This window comes from Carassius carassius, chromosome 35 (genome assembly GCF_963082965.1).
Source record: "Carassius carassius chromosome 35, fCarCar2.1, whole genome shotgun sequence".
Taxonomy (NCBI): domain Eukaryota; kingdom Metazoa; phylum Chordata; class Actinopteri; order Cypriniformes; family Cyprinidae; genus Carassius; species Carassius carassius.
Genome location: NC_081789.1, coordinates 10758412 through 10770862, shown reverse-complemented (window position 1 = coordinate 10770862; position 12451 = coordinate 10758412). Strand labels below are relative to the sequence as shown.

At 38.4% G+C, this 12451-nt stretch overlaps 1 protein-coding gene and 1 long non-coding RNA gene across 3 annotated transcripts in view; both read right to left on the bottom strand.

Moving 5' to 3' along the window:
• Positions 1 to 6262: 6262 nt before the first annotated feature.
• LOC132115969 (uncharacterized) lies at positions 6263 to 7688 on the bottom strand. 2 transcript variants are annotated; one of them, XR_009425591.1, is made up of 6 exons: positions 7526 to 7688; positions 7275 to 7455; positions 6898 to 6972; positions 6762 to 6824; positions 6527 to 6679; positions 6263 to 6328 (listed from the first exon to the last, which is right to left on the bottom strand). It is a non-coding gene; the product is annotated as an uncharacterized LOC132115969 (long non-coding RNA). The 2 variants fall into 2 exon arrangements; XR_009425590.1 differs by having other exon boundaries at positions 6762 to 6972.
• A 3683-nt stretch (positions 7689 to 11371) lies between these two features.
• The window catches only part of pxdc1b (PX domain containing 1b), a 66552-nt gene continuing 65472 nt past the window's right edge, over positions 11372 to 12451 (bottom strand). The window contains exon 5 of the mRNA XM_059524423.1: positions 11372 to 12045. Coding sequence (XP_059380406.1) covers positions 11916 to 12045 — 130 coding nt within the window. The 3' untranslated portion in view covers positions 11372 to 11915. The remainder of the gene's footprint in view (positions 12046 to 12451) is intronic.

Sequence of the window (12451 nt, the reverse complement as noted above, 5' to 3'; positions counted from 1 at the left end):
TTGAGGAGGGACCTCCTCTCGCAGGCCAGGGGTTCGATTTGGCACCCTCAACCGGAGTTGTGGTCCCTCCATGTGTGGGCGCTCAACGGTTACCCGCTGATCTTGCAGTGGGAGTGCTAAATACCATCACTCAGGCTAGAGCTCCGTCAACATGACAGCTGTATGCCTCGAAGTGGTCAGTGTTCTCCAGCTGGTGCACAGCTCGGGGATTTTCACCGCTTAGTTGTGAGGTGACGGAGGTTCTCTCCTTCCTACAGGAGCTGTTGGATAAGGGCAGAGCCCCATCCACACTCAAAGTTTATGTGGCGGCCATCGTTTTCTGAGACAGCGCTCGGTCAGTCAATAGGAAGGAACGATTTGGTCATCCGCTTCCTTAGAGGAGCTAGGAGGCTGAATCCTCCCAGACCTCCGTCAGCCCCTATGTGGGACCTCGCAGCGGTTTTGGAGGCCATGAAGGGTCCCCCTTTTGAGCCTATCCAATCAATTAGCCTCCAGCATCTGTCGTTCAAGACAGTATTCTTGTTGGCTCTCGCTTCAGTGAAGCGTGTGGGTGACCTGCACGCGCTCTCGGTGAGCCAGTCGTGCTTGGAGTTTGGGCCTAATGACTCAAGGGTCATACTCAAACCTAGGCACGGTTATGTGCCGAAGTCCCTCAACACGCCGTTCTCGGGCTCAGGTTATTGCCCTGTCTGCCCTGTCGGTGTCAGGAGAGGATAGAGACTCGAGCCTTCTTTGCCCTGTTAGGGTTTTAAGAGCTTATGTGTCTCGCTCCGCTGTCTTTCGACAGACTGAGCAGCTGTTTGTCTCATTCAGTGGACGTTGCAAGGGAATGGCTGTTTCGAGACAGACTCTATCCAGATGGATAGTTGATGCCATAGCATTAGCTTATGCTTCCAGGGGCCTTCAGTGCCCACTGGGCGTCAGAGCACACTCCGCAAGGGGCGTCGCCTCTTCGTGGGCGTGGTCTACTGGGATCTCCTTGCAGGATATATGTATGGCGGCAGGTTGGGCCTCGCCGTCTACATTTATCAGGTTCTATAACCTGGAGGTTCCCGCCTTGCAAGCAAGGCTGCTGTCGGTGTAGTCGAATCAGGGCCCTGAGGGGAACTCTGAGTTCGTGAGCGTTATGCGCTGGTGACTGTTATATGGGCAGTATTGCGTAAGACCCGCATTGCCACATTGGTCAGGCCTTGCCTCGGCTGTGTGATGTCATATTGCCGCATCTGCGGATGCTGCTAGATATGGGATGGAGGGCTTCCCCCCTTCCTGTCCTGGACTCTCTGTGAGTCCCTCGGGTGACTTTGCACTGTAAATCCTGGGCGTTGCTTCAGGTTTATTGGTGTGTGATCCCTGCGCGCACGGCGTTTTACATAGGGTTCCCGTAGCGTCTTAGCTAAGACGCAGTACGAGAGAGCTCTCGTAAGAGAACGTACTCGGTTACTAATGTAACCTCGGTTCTCTCTAGAAGAGCAAACGAGTACTGCGTTCTCTGCCGTGCATACGATTCACTCTGGTTCGCTTCGGCGATGAAATAAATCAGGTGAGTCAGCCTTTTCGTGCTCCTTTTATACGTTGGGCCACACCCGTTTTGGCGGGAAGTGGCATGAAGGGCATGAAGGGCGCGAAGCGCCCTTATTGGTCTGATGTTGCATCAGCCTGCACTCGATAGGCTGTGCAGTTGCCGCAGAACAGCCAATGAGCGAGCAAGCCGTCTCGCCTATGGCTGTGTACTGCTGCAAATGCGCTTTACAAAAATACAAAATTAAGGATAATTTTTTGCTTCAGTATTTCGTGAAAAGAGACTTTTCCCATAGCGTCTTAGCTAAGACGCAGTACTCGTTCGCTCTTCTAGAGAGAACCGAGGTTACATTAGTAACCGAGTACGTTTCTACACACTTTTGTGCGCTTTATTAAAGAAGAATTCCACAGGGTGGCAGGTTTGCTCTAAGAAATTCTACTTCAATTAAATTACATTTCTTAATACGTTTATTTTGACTGCACACACATAAAGGCTACACAGACTTTTTAAACTTGTAATAAATCTTAATTTCAGGGTTCCCAAACGTGATTGGGTGCATTGATGGCACCCACATTCCTATTAAAGCTCCATCTATCAATGAGGGAGACTATGTTAATAGGAAGTATGTGCATAGCATTAATGTGCAGGTAATAGGTATATTTTGGCTCCTTAATATTGGTGTTACAAATAAACTTCTTGCTCTCTATAGGTAATAGGTGATGCAACCCACCTCATCACTAATGAGGCAAAATGGCCTGGGTCTGTACATGATGCCAGAATATTTAGGGAGTCATCTCTGTGCAACAAATTTCAACAGGGTATGTTTTGTTAGACAAATTCTTGTGGTCTTTATTACATTTACAAAACACCTCAAACATTACAGGAGACTTCTATAGTTACTTGCTTGGGGACAGAGGATACCCTTGCCTCCCCTATATGATGACACCCTACCCTGATCCTGAGCCCGGACCACAGACACGCTTCAACCTGTCTCACAGCAGAACACAGGCCAAGGTGGAGAGGACAATAGGCATTCTGAAGGCGAGGTTTCAGTGTCTGTGTGGGCTCAGGGTCACTCCAAATAGGGCATGTGACATCAGTTGCTTGTGTGGTACTTCACAACATTGCCACAATAAGAGGAGAGAGGCACCCCCCCTGTCCGAATGAAGAGGACCTAGAACAACACCCATTGGATCTAGCAGACCACAGAGATGGCAGAATGCTTAGAGACATAATTTGTCAAAATCACTTTATTTAATGTGCTATTTCTTCATATCCTGAAGTAAAAGAGACATGACAGATTTGTATTTATTGCTTTACATTTTACATTATGTTCACATATGATTTTCACTTAAGGCGATGCTCCAGTAGTTCGATTTCAAGTTTGGCCTTTTTAAATGGCCAGCCTTTTCTCCTCTAACTGAAGCTGTATAAGGTCCATGTCCATATCAGTTTTTTTAATTTGCCTTAATAGATGGACCTTATATAGCTCATTTGCAGACAACTAGGAAGGCAAAGTAAATAAGATGATTAAAGAAAACCTGCTACATAGTAACATTATGTAAATAAGGACAACCAGGGACAAGTTCTTACACTGCTAAGACTATGTGTCAAGGTAGATGGACCCTCATCTGCATGTACATCCCCAGCTAGATTCTGTGACAGGACATTTTTCACTCCATCTAAAAAGCTATGCATTGTCCAGTATATGCATCATACCTCTGTGGGTCTCCCAGCACTTTCTAAGTCAGTCACAGCAGATGTGGTCTCTTCATCATCATCCTAGAGTGGAAATATGCAAGGTCTGGCAGACAAAGTGAAAGCTCTAAAAGCAACTGGTTCTTAAAATGCATCACTAACAATTGTGACAGACTGTGTTGTTTCAGGAGGATCCAATAATACAATGCGTCCATCAGCAACTGCAATAAAAAAAATTAAAAAAAAGATACTCAATGTGTAAATTACTAAAGTATGACAGACACTGAATAATGGCATTAGGAACGTGCAATAAAAAAAATTACTGTGTAAAGAATATGCTTTAAAATAGAATATGTATGCATAATGCACAAGTGAAACAATGAATGCATTTGGGAAGCATTTAGCCTTCTTCCTAATGAAGAGTTAATGATCGTTTTGTCCAAACGCATGACTAAATAATCATAAGTACTACTAAGTCACTTGAGTTGTCATGGGAGGAAGTGAAGTCTGACGAAGTGCCCTCTGGAATACCATCAACCACAGGGCGACCTTTATTAAGTGATAGAGCCAACTCCTCAGATGGGGTGAGTGGAGGTGGACCCCCGCCAGTTAGACGGGCCTCAGCCTTCTTTCTATTAGCTATATAGGAAGAATACTTTAAAAGTAACTCAAGACATTGATCTTAAAACAGTTAAAATAAAATATTACCTTTTTGGAGAATGTTTTTGTGTTTCATTTTGACTTGGGAAAGAGTTCTTTTGGCTCCAAAAGGATTACACCTTATAAAACAAGAGGCCTAAATATTTCTTGTCAATATACATTGCACTGTAAGCAACTGATGTAGAGAAAAGTAAATGCTTGTCGAGTCATGCCACATGCTCAAAAAGACAATTGTTCAACTTTGCAAATTAACAAAAGAAAGGCAAGCATATTTAAAAAAAACAAACAAAAAAAAACACGCATTTACTCGGTCAGTTATTTTTTGCCAAGCCAATTGTCTTTCCCTCGCTTATGCAGCTGTATTGCTTTTTTTCATTATAATTGGCTTGAACTCCTCATAAGCCAACATTAAAACTTCTAACTACACTTCGGAGAAGTACGCGGCACATGACTTTTCACCCTTAGTTTCCATGGTGACTCCTGAATTCGGCGTTCCATTGAAAATGCCTTTAGTATGCTCGCCGTGCGCGCGCATTAACTCGAGGTTATTAGCAGTAGGTTGATTAAACTAACTCGACACAGGTGTTTTGGAACCGACATACCCTGAGTAAGCAGGTTTTGGGTTAATCAACCCAGAGTTCATGGTTAATCAGATGGTAAGTTAACCCAGCTTTCTGGAATACACCCCTGGTTAACGGTCGCCATGATTTTGCCAAGTAAGACATGTTTATCAACATCAACATAACTTTAAAAATATATAGACTTAGCCCAGGCCCAATCCCTACCCCTAAACCTAACCCTGGCCATAATTTATTCTTAAAATCAGAGGGAAATGATAGCTAATTAACAAGGGTGCAGAAGCAAGCCTGAATGTAAGCCTAAAACTGACATTTCCTGAAAAGTTATCTCTTTATTCTGGGGGGTATTCCAGAAAGCAGGTTATGTGACATACCTGGGTATGTTTAAGGGTAAGTTCGTGGATAACCTCAACGTTCGGTTCCAAAAACAGAGGTAACTTTCTGGGTATGTATGTAACCATAGCAACTGACTCTCTGAAGATAACCTGCTCGAGAGCAGGTTATGTTTCAGTGTAACTTCGTTTCAGAAGGTTGGTGAGCATGGCGTGCCCTTTTGACGAGGATCCTGTGGACGTAGAAGCACAAATTATACGAGGTTTTTTTCGTCGGGAGAGGGTTATAAGACCGCGTATTGATGTGTTTGCATACCCTAATGAATATTTAAACGAGCGTTATCGTTTTTCAAAAGATTCATTAGTTTATGTAACACGTCTTTTAAAACCGCATATCGCAAATGTGACAAAAACCGCGGCTCTGCGCTTAGCACAGAAAACAGTCTGTGCATAGCACTAAGATTTTTTGCGTCTGGCCATTTTTTGTACAGTGTGGGCGATTCAGAGCATGTGGGAAAGGCAACTGTGTGTAGAGCCGTTCGTACAGTGTGTCTGGCACTTAAACAGTTGTTACCCACGTTTGTACAGTTCCCTGGCCATAAACCTCTGCTTGTTATTAAAGACGAATTCCACAGAGTGGCAGGTTTGTCCTTTGTAGTAAAATATATGACGCATATTTAATATTTAGTCATATTATTAATATCTATACATGTATTCATTATGCACACACTTCATACTTCCATAACTTTCTGTTTCAGGGTTTCCAAATGTAATTGGGTGCATTGATGGCACTCACATTCCTATTAAAGCTCCATCAATAAATGAGGGAGACTATGTTAATAGGAAATCTATTCATAGTATCAATGTGCAGGTAACAACTTAATTTTTTCCCCTTCTTAAAATCATCAAAGTCATTACTTTTTCCACTAACTATAGGTAATATGTGAGGCAACCCAAATCATCACCAATGTCGAGGCAAAATGGCCAGGATCTGTGCATGATGTCAGAATTTTCCGCGAGTCATCATTATGCCAGACATTTCAGCAGGGTATGATTTGCTTTATACAATTTTTGTTTTTACGTTTTTTCTATATTTGTGTTGTACACTTCAATCATTACAGGACAGTACAATGGTTACTTGCTGGGGGACAGAGGATACCCTTGTCTGCCCTATTTAATGACACCCTACCCTGAACCTGAGCCTGGACCACAGACACGGTTTAACCTGGCTCACAGCCGAACACGGGCCAAGGTGGAGATGACTGTAGGGATCCTCAAATCTCGGTTTCAGTGTCTGCGTGGGCTCCGGGTTAGTCCAGAGAGGGCATGCGACATTATTGTGGCTTGTGTTGTGCTTCACAATATTGCCACTATAAGAGGAGAGAGCCACCCTCCTTGTATTGAGGAAGATGGCCCAGAGGAACACAGACAGATTTTAGAGGCCAACAGAGACGGAAGACTTTTGAGAGACAGGATTTGTCAAAATTACTTTTATTAGTTTTTTTTGCACTGGTCTGCCAGGCAGTTTATTTCTTCATTTCCTGAAAAACAATAAAAGTGCAATTCATTAAAATGTTTTTTTTTTTTTTTATATTGCTTTACACATACATACATACATGCATACATACATACATACAGACAGACAGATAGATAGATAGATAGATAGATAGATAGATAGATAGAGACACAGACAGACCACTTTTAACATGCAACAGATTAATATTCAGACAAGTTCTCACCTTAAGGCGATTCTCAAGTAATTCTATTTCAAGTGCTGCTTTTTTAATGAGGAGCCTTTTCTCTTCCATTTGAAGCTGTATAAGGTCCATCTCCATGTCACTTTTTCTTATTTGTTTTTGAAGATGGACCTTATACAGCTCCTTTGCTGGCAACTAAGGTGGAAAAATGTAATAAATGAGATTGTTTGGTCAGACAATAAAATTCAAATATGGACACATGGACACAAGTTCTTACCCTGCTTCGATTGTGTGCTGAGGCTGAAGGACCCTCATCAGTGGGCAAATCCCTAGGTATGTACTATGAAAGGACAATGACAGTTTGTTACTCTAATGCAAAAAGGGGCCATACATCATAATGGTATGCATCATACCTCAGTGGATCTACCAGCATTGTCCACTTCTGTCACAGCAGATGTGGTCTCTTCATCGTCATCATCATCTTCATCCTACAAGACAAATATTCAAGTATAAATTATTTGGCAAAAAAAAAACAAAAAAAAAGTAAAAAACCTAAAAGTACCTGACAACAAATTTCTTTCTGGAGAGTCCAATAATACAATCCGTCCATCAGTATCTATAAGAACACACAACCCGTTAAATTCTCAATATTATCAAAGAAAATAATACATCATATGCAGTTAAATAAAATAAGCCTACATAAATTAATCTTGTTCAAAAAGCCTTTAAGTGACAGAGATAGTAATTTATCAGGACAAAAAATGAAACCAAATCATAGAGGTAAACTTACATGTCACCCTTTTTTCACCATCACTTGTGGTGCATAGTATGTGTGATGAACTGCCCCCTGGAATGCCAGCAACCACTGGTCGCCCTTTATTAAGGGACAGAGCCAGCTCCTCAGATGGGGTGAGGGGAGGTGGTGGTGGCCTCCCCGCCAGTTAGACAGGCTTCAGTCTTCTTTCTGTTAGCTGCATGACAGAATGAATATACTAAATCCTGTTATAATAATAGTTCAGTAATTGTGTAATCAAATATTACCTTTTTGCAGAATGTTTTTGTGTTTCATTTTGACTTGGCTTAAAGTTCTTGTGGCTCCAGAAGGATTACACCTTATTAAATAAGAAATATACATTATTATTTCAAGCTAAAGAAATAAATGGCAGGAAAAGTAAATGCTTTCATAGTGATTTAACATATTCAAAAGGATGTATAAGTCATAGGCCTACTTCATTATTTTGCATTTCAATAAAACGGGAGCCAATACCAAATTTGTAATTTAATACACTCACGCATTTACTCTTTCCGTTATTTTTTGCCAAGCCAGCTCTCTTGCTTTAGCCGATGCAGCTGTATTGCTTCTTTTTAACATTATTGACTTAAACTCCTCATAAGCATGCATTAAAACTTCCAACTCCGCCTCTGTGAAATACGCCGCTCTCTTTTTTTCGTTCTGAGTTTCCATGGTGACTCGTGAAATCGGCGATCCATTGAAAATGTCTTTATACATGCACCGTGCACGCGCATTAACTCTGGGTAACCAGTCAGAGGTTGATTAAACTAACTCTTCTCAGGTGTTTTGGAACCGACATACTCATGGTATGCCTGTTTGGGGTAAATCAACCCAGAGGTTATAGTTTATCAAATGGTAAGTTAACCAAGCTTTCTGGAATACCCCCCTGATCAGTGGATTAGATGTTGATCCAGGAACATGTTGTTACTTTGTGAAATCACGTTCACCACTGGGGTCACTTAACTTTATTTACATTTGTGTTGTGTTGTCAAGGACAGTCGCTGCCAAAGTACTTTTTTGCATTGATCACAACAGCGTTGGATTGACCCAAATAAACTATATTAAACTCAACATTCCAATTACATTAAATTCTGGATTGCCCAGCTCTATTAAAAACAAATAAGTAAAATAGAACAACAAACAAACAAAACATGCATTCTGCTTGCATGAGGTCCACTTGAAAAATAAGCTGTCAAGTTTCCCTGACAGACAGATATATTTTCAGGTTATTAGTGTCAAATCGATGTTCGGATAGCATTTGGCGAATCTATTGTGTTACAAAGTGAAACTGAGAAATAAAGTTCACGACTTGGGATATTTCAAATTAAAAGTAATCAACTTCTGATGATGTGACGTAGACTATTGTGAGCAGCACACCAAGCCCAATAATCGACCAAGCGCCGAAAAAAATGACTTGATGTGATATTACCATGTACTTTTACAGGCTTGAACGGATTCAGCAAGCATCTTTTATATGGTTGACTCGTGTACAGGCAGTTTTGATTAGCCTACTTAAACTGTTAGCCTTACAACTGTCATATTACATTATCACAATAAAGATTTGGATTAAATATATATATATATATATATATATATATATATATATATATATATATATATATATATATATATATATACAAAAATATGTTGTAACATTTGAATTGACATCACTTTCACTTTTAATCAATTAAGTGCATCCTTGTTAAAGTATTAATTTCTTTAAATACACCACCTTACTCACCACAAACTTTTGATCTACCGTTTTTGTGATGTACAACTTACAATTTAAAAAATACTATGAATGAACGGCAGGTGTAAACATGCTCTAATCAATTAATAGTGGCCGTCATAAAGTGCAGCTTATCAGAAAGAAGAAATTACAAATCAATCCAAGTAAATTTTAACACACACATATATATAAACAAACAGGTAGATGCTATTTGGAATCATATTTTGAGGGCTGCATGCACATTAGCTACGCTATTTTGAATATCTTTCTGTGAATAAAGTTGCTTTAAAGGATCAGGTTTGTTATTATAACTTAGTCTGATAATTCTGAAGAAGAAAAAAAAACTAAATCATAACACAAATTAAACATTGTTTAGCCACTGTAAAAGCTTTAATGACATGTTATTTATAAATTATTTACAAGCTGTACAAATTACTACAGTATAATTAGCAATACATGATGTGGTGCCCAGAAGTCAAAAATGTTTAACATAATGCTGCATATTAAAAAGTATGAAAATCATAACAGAAACAGGCAATGTGAAGTAATTATTTTCAATGCTTATTAAAATCAATATTAACTCAAAATTCCAGTGATCAAAAATAACTTCTTTAGGATCTTTTCTCTGATATGTATCATACTTTTTTGCAGTGTGCTCTGCATTTGGTCATGTCTATGTACTTTATGTACTTTAAGCACAGTCTATCTTTCTTGCACTTTGTTTGTGTCTAACAATACATGAATATCTTTGCTCACATGCATCCGGTTTTAGATGTGAGACAGGGAGTATTTCATGGTGAGGCATGATGGATATGACATGTCAGAGAATATGTTCAAATATATTATGTGCATCTTGAAGAATAAAACAAATTTAACTAAGCATCAGATCAATTTCAAATAGCAAAAATATGTAAATATCCTCTGTAATAGAATTACTTGAACCAGTCTCCCACAGTTTAGATCATTTTATTCTTCCTATTTGCATGCTTTAAAAGTGGGAGCGGAATATTAAAGCTACAAAATTTGTTAACTAAAAAAAAAAGAGCAGAACTTTCTCACGGGTAGAAGGGAAACTTGAAACATTACAAAGTAGGGGGGGTGTGTGGGTGTAATTGTATATGTGTGGACTAGGAGCCATGTGCCAAGTGAGTGTGCAAGCCCTTTGTATTCAAGAGAAAATAACAAAGTGCAGCTACTGTCTACAGTCATTTAGTAGAAAAGAGGTCATAAACTAATAAAATTATCTTTTGAGAGTGATTTAAATTATCTGACAAGAAAGACACCTCTACACATCTGCAAGCTTAATTTTGCTAACCCCTTAACACTACGCTTAATAAAGCAGTGATTTCATAACAAGATCAAAGGTTTTAGTTAATAAAATGAATTTGCATTTTTACATATGCCCTTTTTTCAGTTTTTGTCTATTTGAATCAGCATTTTAATTTACAGTAGCATATACAGTACAGACCAAACGTTTGGAAACATTACTATTTTTAATGTTTTTGAAAGAAGTTTCTTCTGCTCATCAAGCCTGCATTTATTTGATCAAAAATACAGAAAAAACAGTAATATTGTGAAATATTATTACAACTTAAAATAATAGTTTTCTATTTGAATATACTTTTAAAAAATAATTTATTCCTGTGATGCAAAGCTGAATTTTCAGCATCATTACTCCAGCCTTCAGTGTCACATGTAACATCCAGTCTATCACATGATCATTTAGAAATCATTCTAATATTCTGATTTATTATGAGTGTTGGAAACAGTTCTGCTGTCTAATATATTTGATGAATAAAAGGTTAAAAAGAACTGCATTTATTAAAAAAAAAATCTAATAATATATATTCTAATAATATATTTTCTTTACTATCACTTTTTATCAATTTAACACATCCTTGCTGAATAAAAGTATTGATTTTATAAAAAAAAAAAAAAAGAAAGAAAAAAAATGACTGACCCCAAATTACTGACCAGTAGTGTATATTGTTATTACAAAATATTTATATTTTAAAAACATAGCTTCTTTTTTTTTTTTTTTCTAAAAAAGTATCACGTTCTGAAAAAATATTAAGCAGCAGAACTGTTTCCAACTTTGATAATGAATCATCATATTAGAATGATTTCTAAAGGATCATGTGATAATGATCCTAAAAATTCAGCTTTGCATCACAGAAATAAATGATAATTTAAAGTATAATAAATTTAAAAACAATTATTTTAAAATTGTAATAATATATCACAATATTAAATTTTTTTCTGTATTTTTGATCAAATAAATGCAGGCTTGATGAGCAGAAGAAACTTCTTTCAAAAAAATTTAAAAATAGTAATGTTTCCAAACTTTTGGTCTGTACTGTACATCAAGATAATATTCTTGATATTGATAAATCCTTATGTGGATCTTCTTCTCCAGGAACATCTGCATATCATCATCTAATGCCAAAGGATTGTTTCTAGAGTAACCTCTTTCTGAAGAATAATTTTTTCAGGCAGGTTTTCTAGGCCTTGGGCCTTGAAAAAAAAAAAGAATCACAACCTCAAAAACAGTACAGCCTGAGCTTTACAAACAAAAGAAAATTAAATCTTTCAGGCCACCATCAGTCTGTACACAAGAAATAGCATTTCTTTTTTACAGTAGTACAGCTACAACATGATTCTACGTTGAACAATGAGGCACGTGGGTGAATAAGGTGTAATTTTGGGCTGAGGCCAACAAATCTGATGAACAAAGTCAAAGCAGGGAGCTTGCAGTAATCTCTGCATTCAAACTCATCATAAACACTACCAATCAGAAAATATAAGCGCTGGCACATCCATCACTTGGCAGATATTACATGCTGGATCTGAACTGTTTAGGTGGGATTCAGTGCTCCCCTTAAATGTCCACCCATGCAGAATTGTTTGTGTTACTCCAAGATGTCAGTTTCAAAGGGAACCAGGTGGTAGTAGGACAGGTTAGTGACGTAAGCTTCAGGATCATCGTCCATCAGGTCTTGATCCACAGGATCCAAAGATTCTCTCCCATCGTCATCATACCTGCATATTTAGAGATAATACAACCATTTGAATACATTATATATAAATTTTTTTAAGAAACAATATAACTCCAAAACAAGCTGCCTACTGGGACAGTATATTGAATGCCCCGATATACTTCAAACAAAGTTATTTTTTGTTCTTCGTTTGGGGTCAAAAAGAAGTTTGAAAAGGCGACGGTATACTGTTTCTGAACATTTCAACACCCTTGTGCTGGAGGCGGTGTGTAGATTAAAGTAAATGTGTCGCGCTGCTTTGATAAAAACAAAGGTTTATTATTATTATTTTTTTTGGCATTTCATTTATTGTACCCTTTAAATTCGCTTACTGAAAACAGCAGCAGCAGCACCATGGTGTAACATTTATTTGAAACATGTATTTGGTACTTTCATTCTTTCCATGGCTT